General features: G+C 39.5%; 2 protein-coding genes across 5 annotated transcripts in view; one reads left to right on the forward strand and one right to left on the reverse strand.

The window, feature by feature from the left end:
- Positions 1–4,393: 4,393 nt before the first annotated feature.
- On the forward strand, positions 4,394–12,583 carry eps8l3a (EPS8 signaling adaptor L3a). The gene is made up of 18 exons (XM_013912957.1): positions 4,394–4,416; positions 4,533–4,606; positions 4,904–4,968; positions 5,060–5,218; positions 6,056–6,205; positions 6,305–6,369; positions 6,459–6,550; positions 6,652–6,764; positions 6,902–6,988; positions 7,865–7,939; positions 8,995–9,140; positions 9,248–9,464; positions 9,550–9,575; positions 9,648–9,744; positions 9,835–9,942; positions 10,448–10,533; positions 12,291–12,423; positions 12,535–12,583. The coding sequence occupies exons 2-18, from the start codon at positions 4,546–4,548 to the stop codon at positions 12,544–12,546; spliced, it is 1,692 nt and encodes a 563-aa protein (XP_013768411.1). The 5' UTR covers positions 4,394–4,416; positions 4,533–4,545; the 3' UTR covers positions 12,547–12,583.
- Positions 12,584–13,053: 470 nt separating this feature from the next.
- The window catches only part of ampd2a (adenosine monophosphate deaminase 2a), a 30,085-nt gene continuing 19,791 nt past the window's right edge, over positions 13,054–23,347 (reverse strand). For all 4 annotated transcript variants that reach the window (XM_005741401.2, XM_005741402.2, XM_013912983.1 and 1 more), the window contains 14 exons: positions 22,329–22,434; positions 21,836–22,022; positions 20,053–20,194; positions 19,874–19,963; positions 19,650–19,779; positions 19,313–19,507; positions 19,047–19,178; positions 18,790–18,953; positions 18,416–18,542; positions 18,159–18,322; positions 17,916–18,036; positions 17,007–17,180; positions 16,797–16,907; positions 13,054–16,103 (listed from right to left, as the gene is read on the reverse strand). In XM_005741401.2, coding sequence (XP_005741458.1) covers positions 15,888–16,103; positions 16,797–16,907; positions 17,007–17,180; positions 17,916–18,036; positions 18,159–18,322; positions 18,416–18,542; positions 18,790–18,953; positions 19,047–19,178; positions 19,313–19,507; positions 19,650–19,779; positions 19,874–19,963; positions 20,053–20,194; positions 21,836–22,022; positions 22,329–22,434 — 2,059 coding nt within the window. In that variant the 3' untranslated portion in view covers positions 13,054–15,887. The remainder of the gene's footprint in view (positions 16,104–16,796; positions 16,908–17,006; positions 17,181–17,915; positions 18,037–18,158; positions 18,323–18,415; positions 18,543–18,789; positions 18,954–19,046; positions 19,179–19,312; positions 19,508–19,649; positions 19,780–19,873; positions 19,964–20,052; positions 20,195–21,835; positions 22,023–22,328; positions 22,435–23,347) is intronic.

Below are 23,347 nucleotides of genomic sequence, written 5' to 3' on the forward strand. Positions count from 1 at the left end.
TCTGTATCTATGAAGCGCCTTGAGGCGACTTTTGTTGTGATTTGGCGCTATATAAATAAAACTGAATTGAATTGAATCTCATTGCATGGGGTGTCCGCCATGTGATGTGCTGATTACATGTTAATGTTAACAAGAAGATGAACAGGTGTCTCCAGTGAACTGGCTGGTATGTGAATGTCTGCTCATAAAAAAACAGACTTTGTTAAAACTTTTATTTTTGCTGTTGATTCTGGAGGTTGAGAGATATTTGAGTTAATTGCAAATCAGCTCCCCAGAAATGATAAATGTGCTCAATGAAACACAGCTGACCTCCAGTGGTTTAGTTAAACAACAGCAAGCATGAGATCAGCACAACATACTGTAGTGTTAAAGTCACAGAGCAGGCACTGAACGTGTGTCTGTTGAGTCACTTACACTTAGAAACCTTTAAAAAATTATGTCAAATTTAATGTATCACAAATCTACGTGACAGTGATGAATTAAACTGTTAATCTGACAAACATCTGTTCCTCCAGCCAGAGCCTCTGAGCAGTGTATCCTCTTTATTTTGGAGGTGGTCAATTTCCAGCGCTCATTTTTTTATTTCTTCGACTGAGAAAATGTTGATATTCGTCAGAAAAAAGCGTTCAACTAAAAATCATACAAAATAAATGACTTGCTCATCAAACATGTATTATTATTTTTTATGTCTGTCTAACAGACAAAGAAAGAGAAGCATGTTTGCTTTAAAATCCTTTCTTTCCTGGACACATCCCTATTTGAATCTTTTGAATACAAGAGATTTTATTATATATAGTCCCCTGCATTGTGTTAAACTACGCACTGTAAATGATTCCGACCCAACACACCGTCTTTCAGTTTTGTTTAGCTTTTATTGCACACTCCTGGCTTGGCACACATGGCAGCCAACTTTCCAGTCAGCTGTGCCCTCTCCTGCCCTCTGCTGTCCAACATCACTAAACAAGGGAAATCCTCATCAGCACAATCACATCCACCTGTCTCTCCAACCTCTCTGGCACCCTTGAGTTCACTGCACCACCCCTCCCCTGCAGCTGAGTCAGGGTTCACACCTCAGCCACACTTATCATTTCTTTATATTTTGTGACGAAGATGGGAAATAGATTTATTGAAACGTGCAATTATACACAGAAATACAGCACAGAAGGAAAAACTAAAGTCTAAACAACTGGAATGAGCTTGAAAGCTAATATTTGGTTTGACCACCTCTATTCTTCAGCACCGTTTGAACTCTCTTAGTCAAGATTTCCTGTCATTTCTTTGAGTAGTCTTCAGGAATAATTCTCCAGGCTTTTTGAAGGACATTCAAAGCTCTTATTTGGATGTTGATAGCCTTTTGTTCTGTTCTCTGTCAACAGGATCCCACATTGCTTCAATAATGTTTAGCTCCAATCCATGACCAATTGTGAGCCACTCAGCATTTTCCATGTCTGCTTTTTTAATGCCATTTTTGTTGTTTGAAGTCTGTCAGCACTTGGAGGCATTTCACTGGCTTGAGGTTCTAAGCAGTTATCTGCCTTGCCTCAGGGCAAACAGCACCTCTAGGAAAGAATTATATGTTTTTGTCTCAGGCTGTTTATAACAAAGTGCCTAAAGACACAATCGGGTCCTTTGCCAAGTTGTCTGTTACGTGTAGACCCAACACCGATTCATCCCTTGACTCAGGAGCCTTTTTAATGTTTGAATGACTCATAGGTCATTCTTAATTAGCGTTGCAAACAAAAACATTCTTCTGATAATGATCACAAACAAGGACTGAACTGAAAGTGAGTGAAAAAGTAGCCAATTCTAAAGAAAAACTTTGATAGACCGCCAGAAAGCCTGGAGAACTATCACTCAAAACCACTCATAAAAAAGTTCTGGCTCCTTGGAAATAAAAACTAAGGAAATGAGGGATGACTCAAGGCTTTTCTCAACATTTTCTTAAGGTATTACACTTTTGAATAATATTGCCGCTTTGGGTAGTGACAAAAGAGCTCATTTTTTTCAGGTTTTTATACATTTAATCTGGTGTGTAACGTCATGCTTTTATGATTTGTCATATTTTTGGATTTGAAGATCTTAATCTGCAAAGCTTCTGCCAGTTACAGCGGCTTGAATGAGCCATGTTCCCTCTTAAATACAGCAAAATAGCAATAAAAAAGTAGCAAAACTTTAATGAGACATTGTTTATAGTACAACCATCCCAAAATAATGACATGGTACAGTAGCCACTTCCTGCTGTTCAGCAGGCTCCTCGGTTTACTTTCTGGAAGGGCGATCTCAGTCGTATAGAAGCAATCAAAGCAAATGTGGTGAACAAATTATTCTCAATCTGGTAAAGTTTTCATAGATCATTTGAGCTAAATACATTCACACTGGATGCTGTGACACGCTGTGTCTGGTTAATGTTTGGCTTTGTGATATCTGCTAAGAGGACATAAAAACCAACAAGCCAGGTAGATGGTGTCATAATCCTTTTTGAACATTTATAACAGGGCATTTAAAGCTAAAGGAAGGAGACGTAAAAGGGAGACTTTAAGTGCTACAACGGTATTTAGATTTCCTTCTCTCTCTCTCTTTTAACCTTGTTTCACTTGTACCCATTTAGCATTAGCCCCAAATGTATTTATGTATAGAGAATACAACAAATATACAGATTACATAACAGCAGACTATTGAACCAATATGGAAGAATAATTAAGTAGTGTCCTCTTATCTTAATATTTACAAATGGAAAGAATGCAAAATGCTGATCAAGTTTTCTTTGTAGCATTTATTGATGGGAGGGGATTTCCACGATATCTGGTAACCTTTGCCCAAACGGGATACTACTAAAGATCTCACGCCCTCATCCAGGTGGCTCTTCCACAGATCTGGACTTTGTCCTTCTCTCTGATGAGGAAGTCTAAGCCGTACATCGACAAAGTGTGGGTTTCAAACATGAGCAGAGTTTGACTGGAAGCAAAAACAACGCATAAGGAACTAACAACAAAAGGTAAGAACTGGTGACAATATCAGCAGTACACTGAATATGTCTTTATTGTTTGTCTGAACGATGTACAGCGAAGGCTTGCTGAAAGGTTGGACTTAGTTCTTCTCTTTATTCACGGCTATCAACATAATTTAAAAACATGCTTTTCAAAATAAAATTTAAAGAATAAGGGAAAACTTGAATAATTATGTAAATGAATTCGTGGTGTGGTTTTGAATCCAAACTTTTAAAGGTTTAATGATTTTGATTTCCACTGACTGTCATTACGCCACTTTTAAACCAACTACACATTGTTATGTGTAGGCTGTGTGCAGACAGGAATAGGACCCAAGGTGCAGACTCCAGAGCCAGATGTCAACTCAAATATAACATAACTGGAAAAAATCAAAACAAACTTACACCAGAGGACTGACAGAACACACAGCTAGGTAAACGGTAGATCACGACACAGACACAGAGAAACACAGGGCTTAAATACACAGAGGGAGCACTCAGGGAATGGGTAACAGGAGGAAAACAAAGCTGGGGGCAAATAAGGCCTAACGAGACAAGGGGAACCAAAACCAGACACATTAACATCAGACATGGACTTTCAAAGTAAAACAGGAAACATAACACAGACTCACAGGCAGGCACTATAACAAAGGGAACAGAGACGTGGGACCAGGGCAGACACAGACACTGACTGGACACGGGGATACAGCAGACAGGGGAGACAGCAACTATAGAACACAGACACTGACGGGACACGGGGATATAGGATACACAGAGACGCGAACTAGACAAGGGGATACAGCTGACAGGGGAGACAGAGCAACTAGAGAAGACAGAGACATAAACCATAAGACAGAACTCAAAGAAACCAAAGACTAGAAATAATAATATAATAAACTCAAAAACCCTGGGTCAACGACCCAGGCATCCTAACACACATCATATGTCAGTCAGGATTTGAACCTCATGTATTCTTCATATGTCATTAATCAAGATCTGATTTAAGTGTTCCCTTAATTATTTTGATATGTAGATAGATAGATAGATGTTAGATGTACAGTGCACGTTGTTTTATTTGTATCATATTTGTGTGTTGTGTTCAGTGTGTTTGGTCATGTGTCACTGCAGGTGTGCAGTTTTGATGTAACTGACCACATTTCTGTGTTACCACAAGATTGTTTTCTTGATCCGTTTATAATTCTCTGCGTTTTAATTTAATTTTCATTCCTCTAATTAGCTCAGACTTAACACAATAAACCTGTAAAAGTGGAAGATTTATGGGTTGATTTCAGATACAGGTGGGTGAGTCCACTCACGTATGACGTGTGTATGATTCATGTGATGTTCCAGGTGAGTCCAGTCAGTATGTTCAGGAATAACAGCCCCTTTGGCTGTGATACCAGCAGCTATGCAGACTCACTCCAGTCCAAGTATGTATTCTGGCAATTTTTTATCTGGGCAACAATCAATTGGCTGATTGCTTTATTCATTTATTTTATTCAAAGGTTCAAAGGTTTATATTTGGGTTTTTGTTTTTCTGTGACAGTGGTTATTCCACGATGGATGAAGCGCCATCACGGCTCTCAAATATGTCGAGGCCAAGTGCAAAATCAATTTACTGTAAGTAAACATTGCTGTTAAACGTACTAATAGGTTTGAATTTCATATATATATAACTCTGATTTATCTTATTGGATATTTATTTCTTTTATGACCTTATGCAACTGATCATTTGACTATGTCATTGCTGCCTTTCCATCCTAAATATTTCAATTGTAAATTGTTATTATTATTATTATTATTATTATTATTATTATTATTATTATTATTATTATTATTATTACTATGCTTCCACCTTTAATTGTATTTGTGAAAAGAAGAACAAAGAACATAAAGACCTGCTTTGTGTTTCAGCAGTGCAGAGGCAGGAGTATGCAGCATCAATAAACAAGATGATGGGCAACTTTCAGTGCAGGGTGGAGGTGGAGTATTAAGAACATTTTCTATTATACATCCAAATGTACCTGTATCTGGATAGTGTCAAACTTCTGTTTTAATCCTTCTGTGCCGCAGCACCTGTTCACCTGTGACCTGGACGGGAAGGACCTGAAAAACATCACAGACTGTGTGGACCGTTTGAACCTGCTGGAGGAGATGGGTCATGTGTGGGGTCAGACCATGCAATTGGAGGTGCAAGGCACCAAAATGATACTCACAGACATTGAAAACAAGGTAACAACCACAGTGCAGCTTACAAAAAGTCTATTTAAACTGGAATGAGTTAATTGGATGAGTTATCATTAAATTTGTGCCAATTTGCATAAATGTCTGATATCAAAAGTATCGTAAAATGCAGACCCGCTGTCATGTGTCATACAGGCGGGTTGAAAGTTCTGGGCAGAGCTAATAACATGGAGAGGCAACCACGTGTATGTCAGTAAGAGGAAAATGCACATTTGCCAGTAGCATTTCACCTTAAAACCCTTTAAAACCTTATTTATTTATTAGGATTTATTTATTTATTAGGACACACTAACCAATAAAGTAAAAACATACCTGGATAAGAAACTCACTGCGGATCATTATCGGTCATCGCCTGCCTAGAGCCCAAACATCAACATTATTGAAGCAGTGTAGGATTATTTTGACAGAGAACAGAACAAAAGGCAGAAACTTCCAAAGAAGAGCTTTGAATGTGACTCATGAAGAACTATTCCTGAAGACTACTTAAAAAAAAACCCAAAAGGAAAACAAAGAGAATTCAGACTGTGTTGAAGAATAAATGTGGTCATGTGAAATATTTATTTTCAAGTTCATTAGAATCATGCAGACTTTGTTTTTGGCTTTTGTACTCTATAGCCATTTATTTTTTAAACATTTTAATACATTCATTTAAATATTTTCAGTTTCTCTAGCAAAACATAAAAACATGGAGCTGTGACTCCAGAGGTTTTCACAGTACTGTTTAATGATGTTCAAGCTTTTCTCCTGCAATGATAGAAGCTATAAAAACATGTGAATCAACAACCCAACATCCTCTGTGATGACTTTGCTACTGTGCTTTTTCAGGACGAGCTGGAGTCGATGCCTCTCAGTGACATCCAGGAGTTCACCGCTGTGCTGAACGCCGGGGTGTTTAACTCTCTGCTCACAGTGTCAATCCAGGCCAGGAAAAAACGCAACCACACTGTCTTCATGTTCCAGTGTGATGATGTCAGGGTGAGGGCAAACTGGCCGAGATGGCTGCCATCATGACTCATATCAAGCGAAAGCAAAGGGCAAGTGATTTTCTAATTCTTTCTTCTGTTTTTTTTACAGGCCGACTATGTTGAAAAACATCTCTCACTAGCACTGGCACGCCAGGGACAGAATTCAGGCATCAAGTACTGTAAAATTTCTGTGTCCATACACTTTAATCTTTATTAAAGTTTTCTTTGTGAAACTGTATCTCACCTTTTTTTAAAAAAATCAGAAATGAAGGAGTGAAACCTGCAGTAATCCCTAAACCCAGCGAGCCAGAGCCTGCGGCTGAACCAGCGTGGCAGTGGAGTGAGCCTGACTATGGTAAGGTTGTGACAGCACACATGGTGGTACTGATGCACTGTTATTGGTGTGATGATGGCGTATTCATCCTCTTTTTCATCTGTTTGTGGTTGTGTGTATAGAAGACCATTTGCACGATCCTGAAATGTTACTGCCTGAAGATGAGGAGGATGATGAGGAGCCCTTCATGCATGAAGACGTACCTCGTTCATACACGGAGCTGGACAGGAATGTGGTGAGTTTTCTTTAGGAGAAGTATATTTTGCTTCTTCTTTGCATGCTTAAATCAGAAAGCATCTTTAATAACATCTGATAAGGGAAGAATAAATGAATAAATTCCTCTTTTCTCAGTGGCTTTTTTCTTTCTTGCAGGATATGTTGAATCATATTTTAAGGGACATCGAAATCTTCATGGGACAATTAGCTGCAGCAGAAGCTAAAAATGCAAAGAAGAAGAAGACGAAGAAGAAGAAGAAAAAGGGGAAAGGTCATTTTACGCAAAAATTAAAAGCACACTTGAAAAAAAAATCCCATATTGTGTGAAATTCACAGCTTCCAGCAGCGCCTGGTTTAACTCAATTCAGTTTAATTCAATTAAGTGTTATTTATGTAGCACCAAATCACAGCAACAGTTGCCTCAACATGCTTCATATTGTAAGGTAAAGACCCCATAAAAATACAGAGAAAACAGAGAAAACCCCAACAATCAGAGGACCCTCTATGAGTAAGCACTATGGCGACAGTGGGAAGGAAAAGCTCCCTTTTAACAGGAAGAAACCTCCAGCCTAGACCTATTGCAGGTCTAGGCTGCGATAACTAAGGGAGGATTCAAGGTCACCTGATCCAACCCTAACTATATACTTTATCAAAAAGGAAGGACCTCTATTTTTTCTTTTAATTTAGTATTAAAAACAGAATTTTAGATGTTAGTTTAGTTTAGCTGTGAGTTTCAGCTTTGGTCTATATTCATTACATAACTGTAGATTGCTGTGGGCTGGCTAAAATGACAGAGACTATAATCTGTATTTAAACAAATGTATTGCCTTTACTTTAAGCTCTATATTTATATAAAAATACATTTTATTCTAATAAATATTAGCAGCTGTGATGTCTGCATGTTTATTTAATTATTTATCTTTATTGTTTGTTTTTTATTTTTCAGTCATGGACAGCATGCCCTCTCAAGAAGAATTTGAAGAATGCCTCCATAAAATTAAATTCGGCTTAAACCTGCTGGTTTGTTTCCCCTTTTCCATTAACACAATATCATCATGCTGTGGGTCTGTGTGTTGTTCCTGTGTAACATACAGCATGTGCGACATCTTTCTTTGACAGGGGGAGCTCAATGGAAAGATCAACAATCCCAGTGCTCCTGAATTTGTCCGCTCCTTTTTTGTCTCGTTAAAATTCGTAAGTGACTATTAAAAACATTTTTGGCAACATCTTTAGAATTTCCCAGCACTGTTTCCACCTTCACACATACGCCCACCCACACACACGCAGGTGCGCGATCGCAAATATAACAGAAAACATAAATGGATTAAATTAATGATAGTCTAGAGTGGGCAGTGAGGAAGAAATCTGAGGAAAGATAGCAAGGACATTTTAAAAATCACGCATAACAGAGCTGCTTAAAAGCAGGACTAAAACAAAATTGGTTTTAAAAGTCATTTCTTCAAAGCCGACTCTCCTCACACAGGTCATTTCAAAACCGAAGCACCCGGACTGTGAAACGTAGTTAAAAAGATGTTTTTTCACAGGACTGCACCCCATGATTCATTAGCTTGTAGAAACACTTTTAGCACTAATTGTTTTGTGACTTTATCAGTCTCTCACATCACTGTGATGAAATTCTGGCCCACACTTTTTTACAGGGTTGTGTCAGTTAATTGAGTGTTGTGAGCATTTTATTTATGCACAGCTCTCTTAAGGTCGCCCCACAGCATTTCAGTTGGGTTAGTTTGGAGGTTGCAACACATCCATTCTTTTCTTTTACAGCTGTTCTGTTTGAAACATGCTGCTCTGCTTAGGATCATGGTCCTACTTATAACCAGTTTTAATGAAAGCTTGAAGTGTTACACAGAGGGCCTCATGTTTGACTTCAAAATACTTTGCAGTTCATGGTTGCTTCAGTGACTGGTTTCCAGGTCCTGTGGCTGCAAACGAGCCCAGATCATCACCCCTCCATCGATGTGCTTGACAGTTGTTATGAGGTGTTCATGCTGATATTCTGCGTTTGGCTTTTGTAAAAATGCTGTCACATAAAGAACTGTTAATGAGTGTTTAAACACTGGGAATTAACTTAACTGGGGATATGAATCTCACTTGCTCACTGGCTGGACTTTAAACTGCACAGACACCTTCTGCTGTCATCTCAGCAAGCCTTCCACCTGCTCAGGGTGGGCTGTGCACACCACTATTCCACTGGACTTATATTTGTTATTAATTGTTAATGCCCTCATCAGGTGGTGTCACACTGTCCTGAGGTTCTGCCGCCCAGCATTATTGCGCCGTTGCTGACGCCTCAGTGTATCCGTCTCATGAGTGAAGAGGCGTCCACGGAGGAGGACGAGCTGTGGCAGTCTCTGGGAGATGCCTGGAACATTCCCAGGTGTAACAAGACATCTCTTATACTTTGACTTCTTTTTGTTTACAGCTGAGAAAGTGTTCTGTTAAATGTCAGCAGGGCAATCAAACATGTACTCTTACTGTTATCAGTACCCAGTGGCCAGAAGATGATGAGGACATCCCAACCTACAACCCGCAGTTCTTCGATGGCTGGCAGCCCCCTGAAGTCACTGCAGAACCTCCCCCCACTCCACCTCTGACCAGACAGAGGAGTGCACCCAAATCTGTGGCCAGACCAAAGAGCCCACAACCTGCACCCAGTAAACCAGTGACCAGGCAGGAGGATCGGCAACCTGCGCCCAGTCAGGTAAACGAAGCATTCAGGTATCTTCTAGTTACTTAAATAAATAGCACAGAAATTCACATCAATGCCATTTTCTTCTTCCACACAGACGTATGCCAGTTGGAAACCTACACGGTACGCATGAACACACAAAGGAGTCAATGATTCAGTGCAAAGTGAGTGTTTTTGATTTTGACTTTTTCCCAGCTCAGTGGAGCCAAAACTGCGAGAAGTGCATGTGAAGTCTGACTTCATTTCAAGAAACCAAAGAGAGCTCACCGTGAGAAAAGGAGAAACAGTTCAGGTATCAGCAAAGTGACTCATCCGATTTTTCTGTCCCTACTCGCATTTGTTTTGTTAACTGCCTCCATATTTGCTTTATTTGTGCCTACAGCTGCTGGACAAGTCCAAGCAGTGGTGGAAAGTGAGGAATGACAGAGGGGAGGAAGGCTTTGTCCCCAGTAATATCCTGAGCGATAATGATCACCAACCTGATGAAGAGGTTACCACTCAGCAGACACGAACACGTTACAGTTCACATTAAACTCAGTGTTGTAGAGACACACAAACACTGAATTATTCCGAGCGTAGATGATAAGAAATAAAAAGCATGTTTGTGCAGGATTAGACTTTTGCCAAGCCACAGGTGCTAATGGGAGTGATCCCATTCCTGTTTCATTCCACACTCCAGGAAACTGGGAATTTGCTATAAATACAAGAAACATTACTTGTAATGAGTCACTGCTGAGTGTTTTTGCCCTTCTAATCTGATGTTTACTTGTGTAAAACAAAGCAGAAAGCCCAACAAAGACAGGAAGTAAAACTTTCAACTGTGTAAAAGAGACCAGGAATCACGAAATAAAACAGGAACGGACATGAGCAAAAACCAATAATCATATAGTTTAAACTATATAGCAAGCTGTATGTGCATTTTTATTTTCAGACTTAATTAAAGTAATACTACTTTACACTTAAAGTAATAATACATTATCGTTCCATTTTCAAAGGAAATTGTGGCCTCACCTGTCCTAACAAAGAGGTCCAAGCCTGCCGAAGTGAAAGCCTGGCTCGAAGACAAGGGCTTCAGTAAAATGTGAGTACAACCAGAATTCTTCACTCCCTAATGTAATGAATTGGCTGTGCAGGTGACCTTGGTGCTAGTTTCTGGCATTTACTATCCAGTGTCTGCATAAAAAGAAACATGAAGGTCAGAAAGATCAGCTGAAATATCAGGGAGGAGGGACAAATGTGGACAAACCGTTAAAGAGCAAAAATGGTCTCAGATGTGGATGATCAACCTGCTGTGACATCTGCAATCATCTCTGTTCTCCTTCATATTAATATTAGTGTTATCAATTATCAAAATTATCGCAATTTTCATACATTTCAGCTTTATTTATTCATTTTTTCAGTCTGTTAAGTATAAATATTAAAAACAACCTTAGCTGAACAACAAAACATGACATATTAATGTATACTTTATTAACCCTGTAGGAAATTGCTTAGTCCCCTGCATTTAACCCATTCTACCAGTAAGCAGTGGGCAGCTACCAATCCAGCACACAGGGAGCAGTGTGTAGAGACGGTACCTTACTCAAGCCCCAAAACTATTCATGGCAGCGGTGGGATTCAAACACACTGGAGCCTTAATCCAGCACCTTAGACCGCTCAGCCACGCTACCGATTGCACTGTGTTATTATGTATTTAATCCAAAAAGCAGAAGCACCGTGTGAAAATCGGAGTTCTCCTTTACCCTCTTAATCTCTATGGAAGCAGTAAGTACTGATCATCAGCAAGTGTGAGCAACTCTATAAAAGCTGAAGTCTTGGCAGTTTGCATTGCCAAGACAGAAGCAATGATCTCATTTTCAAATAATTTGAAGTCTTTCACTCTACAGTGAAAAAGATTTTTCGCAAATGAAAAACATTCAAGATTTTCCAATCTTCCCTGGAGTAGACTTTTCAACCCGAGGTCAGACCATGCAATGCAGAGGAACTGCAAAAAATCCAAGACTCACACTTTTCAGACTCTCAGCATGTTAAATGTAAAAGTTCCTGACAGCATAAAGACTGAACAACTATGGCTTGTTAGGAAGGATTGCCAGGAAAAAGCCTCTTCTCTCTAAAAAGAATGTGGCTGCATGGTTTGTGTTTGCCAAGCCTAAGCTACACTAAGAACAAACTACAAGACTTCTGTAACAATGACCTTTTGACAGATGAGATCAAAATGTTTGGCCACATTTGGGAAAGCCAAACACAGCATATCAGCACAAAAAAAAACACCTCATACCACCCGACAGCACATTGATGGAGGGGTGATGATTTAGGTTTTGTTGGCAGCCACAGGCAATGGGTATGATGCAGTCATTGAACTGACACAAAATCCTTTGAGTACCACAGTATTTGTAGAGTCTAATGTGAGGCCATCTACCATGTTTGGCTAAAAGTGAGTGATGCAACAATGATCCCAAGCACAGCGGTAAATTTACAACAGAATCACTGAAAGTGAAAAAATACAGGCGTTGATCCAAAGTCCAGACCTGCAACTGACTGAAATGCTGTGGTGGTACTTTAAGAGAGCTGTGCATGGACAAATGTCTACAACTTAACAGAAGAGTGGGCCAAAAGTTCTCCATAATTACACGAGAAACTGTTAAAGTCATACAGAAAATGATCACTTCATGTTTTTGTTGCTAAAAACGGCTCTGCAAGATAGTGAATCATGGGAGGTACTTAGCTTGGCTATATAAATCTGCAGGTATATAAAGACACAGCTGTGTGTACTGCTGCACACTAAGCAGGTTTTCCAAAGTGTGAGAAACACAGATCCATGTTATTTATCTCCTGCAGCACTGTACGCTGTCTCGGTGTGGTGAGCGGCACTACGCTTCTGGGCATGACCAGAGAGGAGCTGAAGGTGATGTGTCCCGAGGAAGGAGGCCGAGTCTTCTTCCAGTTAAACGCAGTCAGGTCGCAGCTAGCCGTAAGTGACAAAGCACTGCTTCACTCGCTTCTCCCATCCATGTGGAGTTTCTATAGAAGCATGCTGCATGTAGCACAGACAACTCTGCTCTGTCTTTTGTGAACACTTTAGGCTTCCAGTTAAGTGAGACCAGTGACGGGACCTCAAAGGGGACAGAAGAGGACCAAAACTGGTCACCGATGATCAGACTGAAAACTTTGAGCTTTGAGTTTACAGTGCATACTTACGTCTCGTTTGAAATCTATATATATCTCTCTATCTATATATATATATATACACACACATACACACATACATACACACACACAGATAGTCGTGTTGTCGTCTTGTGTAATATAAGATCAGTAATCGCTTGAATTCTGTAATAAAAAGTTGGAGTCTAATTTGTCACAGCATAACCTGTAAATAAAAGCGTGACACAACCTGGGTGAATTAACATGCTTTATTTTGTTGTCGAGTCATTACACGTGAACCTCAGAGGCATCTGAATCTGTAAAACTCTGGCAGTCCATCTCAAGCAATAAGGCTACAGATTACAGATTAATGGAAATAAAATCAGGCAGAATTTAAAAAATGATAAAAATGATAATAATAATAATAATAATAATAATGTCTACACAGTTACATGGCTGTAAAAACAAAGAAGAAAACCTCAGCTGAAAACAAACACACACTGAGTATCAGAATACTTAGAGCACTATGAGGTTGGTAATGTAAATGATGCCGAACATGTTAACTGTTAACGCCATGTTTGAATATATGCTGTGTTTCTGTGTTGGCTCCCACTCAGTGTTACTCGACTTCACGTATTTTATCTCTGACCCTCATGTGCTACTATTTACTGAGCTCAATCTCCTTTATATATTGAAATATTGGTATTAATACAACAATACCAGAAACGTGAGCTTCTGAAGTAAAAGGAATTGTTGCTTTTTCTTTTTTCCTGACGATTGACTTCAATATATTAATTATATGAGTAATATATTAATTTGAACTATGCAAACTATGATGGGACTTTTATGTAGTTTTCAGTATGTCAGCAGTTGATTGCTGTGAGTTGCAGTCTTGAATACTGCTGCTGGGCTCCAAAAAGACATGATTTGTGAGGTAGGGTGGACTATATGTTGGACATAATTAGCATAATAAACAGTAAACAACAAGATGTAAAAGTGAACAGATAGAAACCGAACAGGTGGAAAAGTTTTGGGTCGGTTCAGATGACAAATGCCATAGCAGCATGAGCAACTGTAATCAAAAAACTCCCATAATCACAGTGCAAAATGTTACAGAGTCAAAACTGAATATTAAACGAGTGAGTAAAAGGCTAACGTCAGTGTAGATGTAAAATCCATCAGTGTTTTGGTTCAAATGAAAAAGTGCAAGGGCCAAAGTGTTCACAGACACTGCTGGAGGTGACGTTTGGCTTTAGAGTAAAAAGTACCAACTTTGACACTTTATCTGTCACATTTGCATTGAAATACTGAGAGTTCACAGGAATAAAAACAGGTGAAGAATAACAACTAATGCAGTAATAAAGAGGCAGAGCAGACACTCTGTGTCCACTTAGATTCAAAAAGCAATAAACAGACAAATTGAAGTGTCAAACCTTCACATCAATTAGATAAAATTACCCATCTTTGTATTGCCTTTGAAAAATACACTCTTTACAGAAACTCCCACAGTGACATTTCCACAGAGCTCCACTTGTGTAGCTACGATTTATAGCTGAAAAATGACAGATTCTCAGTTTTTATCCTAAACACCTCTAAAGCAAACACTTTCCTACCCTAATACTTTACAGCTGGTTATTCAAATAAAGCCCGATACTTTCTGACTCGTTCTCTTCTAGTCTTGGCATCAAGTCTTACTCGACTGGGGTTTAACAAGTATGCTAGCAGTTTGATGGGAGGTCCAGTGGCAGGCAGTGTGATGTTATAATACAAAAATCCCGAGGTGGGTGATACCAGCTTTGACCAGGTTTGGGGCAAGTAAAAAAAAAAAAAAATGCTACAAGTACCATGCAAATGTCTTAACCATGTCCCAGCATGGTTTGTGAATTTGTACATGGTGAACAGAACCGAGTACAAACCTGCTTGCTACATTACAAAACAGATTCTGGATTGAAAGCTGATCAGCAGCCCTGAATTAGTTTAGATGTTTTACATTAAAGCTTGCTGTAAACATCAGTCTCATTCTCTCCTGCCATCCATTAATCATGCAGACATGCAAATAAATAAAAAAATCATTTACATACTCACAGAACCGGTAATAGATCCTCCTAAAGGCCAAAGTAAAAGCTACTTTACACTGATCATGCAGCTAGGTGCTTTCAGCTAATCGGTGTGAAGCGCGTATATGCTCAGTGTTTATCGACTGAGGGAAAATAAGCAGGCGAGAAAGAGAGCATGCACTGCTCAAAGCTAAAAATGAAAAGGCACTGTGAAACCTTGGCTGGGTGCATATGTACAGTGCATTGCATGCAAAGGGGAAAAACCTCTGTGACTGTCTAATAAAAGGAATGAGAATGATTGGGGCCCCTAAGACATACAGAGGGGGGTTTGTGGTCACAGTGAGGTGAGAACTCATCCACATTTTTTGTGCTGTGATTAAAATCTACAGTGTCTCTCTTTCAGCACACAAACATCTCATCATTTTTGACGAGGTCGCTTCGTACGCTGCTTAAAGAGTCCCATTCGCTTCAAGGAATGTTTGCATCAGCCTGCTTCTCTCCTCTCAACTGTGGAGTTTTTTTCTTTCTGTGCTGACTGAATCATGGAAGAACGATTCTAGAAAGTGCAATTTAGCAAGTATATGATTAAAAACCACGCCAAGCAAGACACACACAGCTATGATTTAGTGCTGCAGCATTCAGTAGATTAAACAAGAGGCCCGTCAAAGTTTGTTGTGCAGGTAAGTCCAACCTCCACCAACAATCAAAGCGTGTTATTCCTGCAAAAATACATCAGTAATTTTTTATTTGTGTGTAATCAAATGAAAGAACAGAATGACTAAGTATAGAAGAGGCTGAGCAAAACAGGAGAGGTTTAAATGTGCTGGTTGTCAGTGTAAATACTGCAGCTACTACTATGAAAGCAAGTTACTAATTAATAGAAAACACCACAGGGACCATCTGATGGACAGGACACGACAGGAATACACCACACGTTTCCCTGCTGTTCAATCTCAGAAAACCCAGATGGCAGGCCCTGCAAACCTTCATGGAACTGACTCAGACTGCAAACAATGGACATTTGGGGAAACTTTAAATAAAATAACACATGGCAATATTAAAGTAAGTGGAGCCTAAGTGTTCTGGCAGAACTATATTCTTGGCTTTTTCATAGCTGTGCAGCTGACAATACTTGTACAATTGTTGTGGTGGTGTTTATGCTCTCTCACAGCACATGTCTTCAGTGTCATGCTGAGTGGACCACGGGTTTGGGGATTTTACATTTTGTCAGATTTCAACGCCGTCCCGGGAAAGAGCCCATGGTGAGAGAGTCCTCCTCGTCGATAGCGTCCAGCTCGTCCGTGCGCACAGCGTGAGTGATGAGCTGAAGCTCCTCGGTGAGCGTCTCGCTTCGGTACGCCACGCGGATGTCCGGGACATTGGTGCGGCGGATGTCGTTGCTCTCAGGACCCTCCTTAGCGTAATTTGGACCCAACCAGTAGCTTTTGGCCTGGAATGAGAGGAAAATACATAGTTGACACTGGTGTTCAGTGTATGTGTGTGATGGCGCTTCGCCATCTAGTGGTGGCTCTGTGTGTGTGTGTTTTGCTCTGTTACAGGGTTTCCTCAGTCGAGCTCAGCTACTGTACCTCCACTTGCCTGTAGGCCATCGTGCCTGCACCCTACCTCACTCTGAATGTTTTAATTTATTCTTAATTCTTTACATTTTTCTTTAGATTTGTTTCAAGATTTATTAATTACTGTCAAGTTGGTCTGTGTGGGACCATCATTATTTTTTGGCATTTTTGCCTTTATTGGATAGTGGAGACGGACAGGAAAGTGGGGAGGAGAGAGGAGAGGACACGCAGAAGGTCAGACTCAAGTTCACTCCTGCCCTGTGGCATGTGATCACCTGCTTACCCACTGAGCCAAAGTGGCGCCCACAATGATTTTAATTTTTTGAAGTCTTGCACCACATTATATAAAAATGTATTTCTAACCTAATGTTACATTATTTAATGCTGAGCAATAATTCAAAGAGATTTTTTAAGTGTTTCCACAACAAAAAACTTGTAAAGGATACTATTTATGATCAAACAATATTTTAATGACTTGCAATGGATTGTGTGGATATGTGCAGTGCATACATATACATGTGATCCCTGCTACACAAATACATGAAGAGAGCTTTAAATTAGTTTACCTTGTGTGAAAATCCACTCATGAGGACACTGTTTCTTGCCAGCTCACACATGTCACATGAACTTAGTTTCCACACTTGAGTGGCAATGCTGTACTCCTCCATCAGAGGTTCCTGGGTCCAAACAAGCAAACATGGAGATTTCTACAATTTGCTTCTATAACCTTTCACACTGTGTGCTTTAAGTGAGACCATGTGTGGATTCATACCAACCTTGGTAAAGTGGAACTGGAGAGGATCATCGGTGGACAGGGAGACCATGAGGCCTCTGGACAGATACTCTGGCAGTGGGTTGCGGTGGTAACTGAGGAACAGGCTGTTGTTGCTCAGTGGTGACATGGCAATGCCGACTTGAGCAAGGTAATAAAGATACTGCAGCACTGGAGCCTGAGGTCAGACAAAGGTGAAAAGCAACAGAGACAAATCAGCAAATACAGCTAAAAGCTACAGTGGATTGGCAGATTTGTTTTGATTAGATTTAGAAACAAAAAAAACAAAAAGCACACCACCCACACAGTCACACTAAACTAAAAAAACAGCCTCTCATTTTTCAATTTATAGCATATAGGGTTAGATCTGTAACTCCTTTGAAAAATTAACTCTTTTCATTTCAAAGCAAAATTATACAAAAAACCCCAAAACAACTATGTCAGTGTTCAAAATCCTATGGCCATAACTGTAAGTGTCTCAGGAAGGTCCTGGGCCATCAGGACATCTTCAATTCACTTTCACTGTACAAATCTCCAAATTTTCACCATCCACTATATATAGCACCCCTATGATGATGGTGATGATGAAGGTGGTGGTGTATCAGGTCAGATGATTTATCTTCTATTTCAGCTGCTATGATGGCAATTATAGCAAATGTGGAAAAAAAAGCCACTTTTTAACCACTAATAGTTAAAAAACACAATATAATATAGACCAATATAACAAAAACAACGCACCAAGCTAAGGACCCCTGGTGCCCTGTTAATGTTTTTTTAACCCGTCAGAAGTGTTGATGCAATGTCAGCATTACAAATCCAAAGTTCGTAAACTACTTTGTTGTTTTTTGATGATAAAGTGAAAAAAAAATCCACAGCAGTCTTTCAGAAACAATCCCCAGTGTGGTGTCCTGACCTTTCTGAGCAGCAGACCATGAGAGATGTTCTCTGACAGCATGAAACCCGACACCAGGTGGTGGATCGGCCCCGCTTCCCCACAGTGAGGTCGCAGCACAAACGTATGGAAACCTCGCCGTCTGAATCAAATTAAAAAAGCAAAGCTTTATGTATTTGTCATTTATGATTTTGTTTGATTTGATGTTAAATTATGTAAAAAAAAAAAATAAATTAAAAAAAAAGAATCAATATATCCATATACCTTCGCAGGTGGTTGAGAACACTCATGTTGGCATAGGTGTAGTAGAGGTAGTAAGAGTAGGGTGGGTTGTCTTCTTCTGTCCAGTTTGCTGGAAGCGGACTGTCGAGATTAAAAATGTGGTGCTCAGGTTTGGACTCATCGTCCACGCTGTCAAAGCCCACCACCTATTAAGCCACGAAAACGGACAACAACATAATCATTTACTGTCTTTAAGTACGGATCCTGATGCGGAGAATTCCTCGTGAAGGGACACTCACATGCTCCAAGAGAAGATGCAGCTCAGGATGACTACGGGGGTTGATTGTGACTTCAAACAGAGGCATGAAGATGTTCTCCAGCATCTCCTGGAAATTAGCCAGCTGCTTCTTTGTGTGGTACACGTCACTAGAAAGGTGGGGATTGGACAGTAAGTTGTGTCAGGCTGTAATCTTTAACTCAGCTTTGTTTTCTTTCTGCTTTTTTGCTTTTTAAAGATTTAACAGTCCAAGCACAGTACAGGTCCTTACTTAAATCCTAATCCTAATATCCTGATCTAAATGCTAATGAAACTTCCTCGTGTCCTTGGTGTATTTTTTGTAATCTGCTGCGTACTCTCAATCATTTAATGATGAACTGTTGGAGGAACACTTACAACAAACGGGGCACCTGGACAAGCCAGCGCACATTATCAGAATACACGCTGTGCTTGACAGCCCACTGAGCCAACTTGTCCCATTCATCTCTAGAGCGGCCGTAGATGGACAGACGGAGCTCAGAGTTCTGGTACTTGCTCTCTTCGAGGTCAAACATCACCTCCTGGACAGATAAAGCCAAAAGAAGTGGGTGCGAATATTTTCAAGGATTATTTAAATAAGACACATACAGTACCGTACAAGTATCACTTCACACCTTAATTATATGTGCAAAATATTTCCCTTCGATGTAGTTGTCTGTCTTGATGAAGATCTCTCTGAGGATGGATTCTCCGATGGGGTTGTATTTGGCGTTGAACTTGTCAAACCGATGAAATGTGTTACGGTCCTGATGAGTAAAAAACAAAAAGATTTAATATTATATCAAATATAATTTTTCTACCACATGTATCACACAGTGTGTCTTAACACACACACACACACATATATATATATATAAATATAGATGTTACTCTCTCTCACCGCGTGCATGTCAAGCGTGTCTACACTCAAATCGAAAGCAGTCAGGTTCATGCTCTCAAAAACCTCCTTGAGGGTCTGACCACGCCCACGCTCAATGTGAACGATCTCCTCGGGATATTTCTTCATGGCTCTCTTAATGAATCTCAGCAGGTGCTTCTGGTTCATGCAGGATGAGGCGTGTATGTGTGTGTCCACCTGGAGTCAGGTCAGAGCAGGTTTAATGTTCGAGCTTCACCAAAAACAGTTATTTATGCAGCAGGATTAGCTCTCGATGAAATTATTTAAGCATTCTTTTAATGTAGGTATCTATATTTAGCTGTCACTTGTTGACTCTTGCCTTTCTAATGTTGTAGAAGTCTCTATGAGGAACTTTCTTCTGAGCTGCCAGCTCCTTCATCTCGTTCAGAAGGATGTGCATTTGAAATTTAGAGCTTAGGTACTGCAGGCGACGGTAGCAGAAAGACTTCCTGCAGACGAGACATGGACGTGTTATATTTAGACTGTGCACTGAGCCATAAAACAACTCAGACTTCAACTCATATTGTTAAAAGAAAAACTCACACTGGCCCATTGATAATAAGAGCCATCATCACATTCATGTCTGCAATATACTCTTTAAGGTCAGGATACGGCAGGTCAAGTTCTCCACTTCTGAAAAGCAGAGTGATTATTATACTTAATACAGACAGTTGCTTAAAAAAAAAATAACACGTCATTATGAAGGTGCAAACAGATCATACTTGTCCATATTGGTTTTCTTAGTGTAGACATGGACTACCCCGTCTACCATCTTGCAACCATATCCTGTGTCTGGTGGCATGTTATTGGGGTCCTGATTGTCGTAAGGGTGTGTTTCAGAAACTGGTGGATGGACCGGGGCATCTGGAAAAAACAAAAAACAAAACGGGAAATGGATATCAATCATTTTTTTTCATGCTACAGCAAACACATAGGTATAAAATATATATGCTACAGAAACTATACTTTTTAATGCCAATAATAATGCTCAGATGTCAGAAGCATTTTTGTTACACAATTCACCTGGTGTGTTTCTGTTTTCACTCGGTCTAGTTTTTACCCAAAAAAAAGTTCAGTTGCAATTATTTAAAAATCTCGTAAATCTGCATTTTATTGAACAACATAACAGAGACAACATATTAAATGTTTAAACTATGACAATGTATCATTTTAACAAATAATGTGTTCAGTTTGGATTTCAAGGATGCAATACATCTCAAAAAAGTTGGAATGGGCCATGTTTCATGTGTAGCATCGCTGTGTAGCATTAACAGACTTTTGGGTCCCGTTTTTCTCTGACAAAAGATTCAAGTCTCTCAACACTCCTGTGTCTGCTTTGTTGTATTTTAATTAAACGCTGTTACAACTGGTGAAAGGTCTGCACTGCAGACAGACGAGATCAGCACCCAGATTCTTCTAATATGAAGCCATGCTGTTGGATTAGATGCACTATATGGTTTAGTATTGGCATGCTGAAAGATGCGAGGCCTTTCCTGAAAAAGACATCAATTGGATGGGATTGTATGTTGCTCTAAAACCTGTGTGTGTGTGTGTCATCTTCACATGTGGTTTGTTCTTTGCACAACAGAGCTTTAACCTGCATTTGTAGATTGCACAGTGAACTCTGTTTACAGACAATGATTTCTGGATGTGTTTTTGAGCCCATTCAGTAATTTTCCACGACAGCATCATGCCTTTTTTTGCCTGAAGATTATTCCATTATTCTACGATTGTTGTTTTTTGTTTTAACTTCTATTAATCTGCAAAAAAACCACTAAACCACAAGTCTGCTTATCTGCCTCTCTCGGACTCTCTTTTTTGAGTTGTCTGCCATCAAATTCAAAATGAGCTAATGTTTTTCATGAAATAGCAAATGTCTGTTTTCTGTGTTCTATTGTGAATAAAATATAGGTTTATGGGATGTGAAAATCATTGCTTTTATTCTCATTTTCAGCATCCCACCATTCTGGGAACTGAGGGCTGTGGCAATGTCCATCAAACCAGAGAAAAAATACAGAAAAAAATCTTCAGGAAATTCAATCACTTCTCTAATCTATAATTAGTATATAATTACTGTTTGACGTCTGTCAGTCTTTTTGAAGGCTGAATGAGCCAATTAGCTTTTGTACCTGTGAAACCTCTGATTTTCCACAAAATCTGAAATGTCATTGTAGTACAGGAAATATAACCATATCTTGGTAGTTTGTAAAGCTACTATTATGAAAGAACTATTATTTACAGTGTAAAGTGGAAATAACTTTGATTTGTAAAAGGTGACAAGGGAACTTGTGATTATTTATTTTGCTGACATTATTGTTCTGCCAATTATTTTCTTCATTATTTGACTGTTTGCCAGAAAATCTCAAGGAACAAGTCAAAAGTAGCTGCTTTTTGTCTATTTATGAAGTCAAGTCCAGCTGGTTCAAGTATGTTTTCTGGCTCCGTCTTTCTAATGAAACCTTTGCTTTTTTCTGCCTAGCTATGTTGAATGTTTGCATGTTTTACCAGCATCTACAGGGGTCTCTGGTACATCTTCATAAATTCCCAGATCCAGAGTCTTCATCCCAAGGTCCTGCAAGGCATGAGCTGTACTCTTACAAAAGTTCTGCAGGGAACGGTTTATGTACTTCTCCCGGATAAATAGTGCCTTCACAACACACTTGGCAGCATCTACTAGGTCAGTGAAGGGCACCTGGAAATATAAATAGAAATGTCGTGAGCAAGGATGCAAATGAAACAGATTTGAGTATTTTGTTTTCACTCCTGATACATTTAACTGCCACCACCTTGTGCAATTTGTCACTGACTCTCTATGCTCTCATACTGACTGCTAGGGTCTCTAATATTGTCTTTCCCTTGTGGTATAAACTTTGAGGCAACTGTTGTTGTGATCTGACACCAAATAAGTAAAAGTGAGCTGAACTGGACTGAATTACTTTGCTAACTATTGTTTATTATTTTTAAATCCTGTAAGTAGCGTTCAGCAAACGATTCTCACCCCACACTTTTCCTCTCCAGATATTGAGACCCGCTGGTACTCCATCGGCATTTCTCGCTCCTTAACGGCATCATCAACAGTGTCCACACTTTCATCTTTCATTAACCTTAAATGATAGAGGAGGGGGCAGAGGAGGGGAAGCGCAATGGCACACAGAGTGGTGAGATGGAAGAAAAAAAAAAAAAACACATGACAGGGCAGTCCAGTCAGTCTGAAAAACATTTAGATGACTTGATTTAAAACCTTTTTTTCATGTTGGATACATTTAAAACATTTATTTATGGTAGATTATCCATTAACTGAAAAAAACAAGACTGGTTTGCAAACATTTTACAGTGGTGAGATGAGGATTTTGTTCTCTTCAGTCCTAGAGATTGAAATCCTAAGTATAGAAACGAAAGATAAGATGTCAGGGTAAAACCCTTAATAGTTAACCCATGAAGCTGCTCAATGACCACAACTCTGTGAGTAAGTCAGGATTTACAGGAAGTACAAGTTTCATTATTGAAGAAACCCAAAATTTTAAAAAGAGGGGATACAAGATGCCTGAGTGCCATAGATGCACTATAGGGAGTTCAGTGACTTCGTTCCAGTAAGAAAAGCAGCTTGCAGTGTTTCAAGGTTTTCTGCACAGTACAGGTCCATAATAAAAGCAGCAGAGAGCGCCAAAGATTCAGATTTCTTGTCTTTAATCAGCAGCAAGCACACAGAGAGCTCTCCTACATCACAAATAAGCCTTCAAATACTCTGCCTTTCACGCCACTTCTGTCTCCTATCACATTTGTTCCATAAGATATTGAATCATTGCTACACACTAATTTACCATGTTTGGTAAACCTAGCTCTTTTAATAAAAAGTTAAATAAAAGGTCACTGTAACCATTTCTAAGACCTATTAAGTCACCAGCAGGGGGGAGACGTAGTCCATCTCGACGTGGCAAAAGTCACTGCCACTGGTTTTGGAAAAAAGTACTTTCACTGGGTTAGCAAGAACTATAGGCTAGGTATTAATAAATATTA

The sequence above is a fragment of the Pundamilia nyererei genome, unplaced genomic scaffold (assembly GCF_000239375.1).
Source record: "Pundamilia nyererei isolate P.nyererei 1_Seehausen unplaced genomic scaffold, PunNye1.0 scaffold00110, whole genome shotgun sequence".
NCBI lineage: Eukaryota > Metazoa > Chordata > Actinopteri > Cichliformes > Cichlidae > Pundamilia > Pundamilia nyererei.

Coding starts and splice junctions, on each gene's coding strand:
- eps8l3a (XM_013912957.1), top strand. CDS start 4,546: ATGGATGAAGCGCCATCACGGCTCTCAAATATGTCGAGGCCAAGTGCA. Junction 4,607..4,903: donor AAGTGCAAAATCAATTTACT/GTAAGTAAACAT, acceptor GTGTTTCAGCAG/TGCAGAGGCAGGAGTATGCA. Junction 9,576..9,647: donor GCCAGTTGGAAACCTACACG/GTACGCATGAAC, acceptor ACTTTTTCCCAG/CTCAGTGGAGCCAAAACTGC.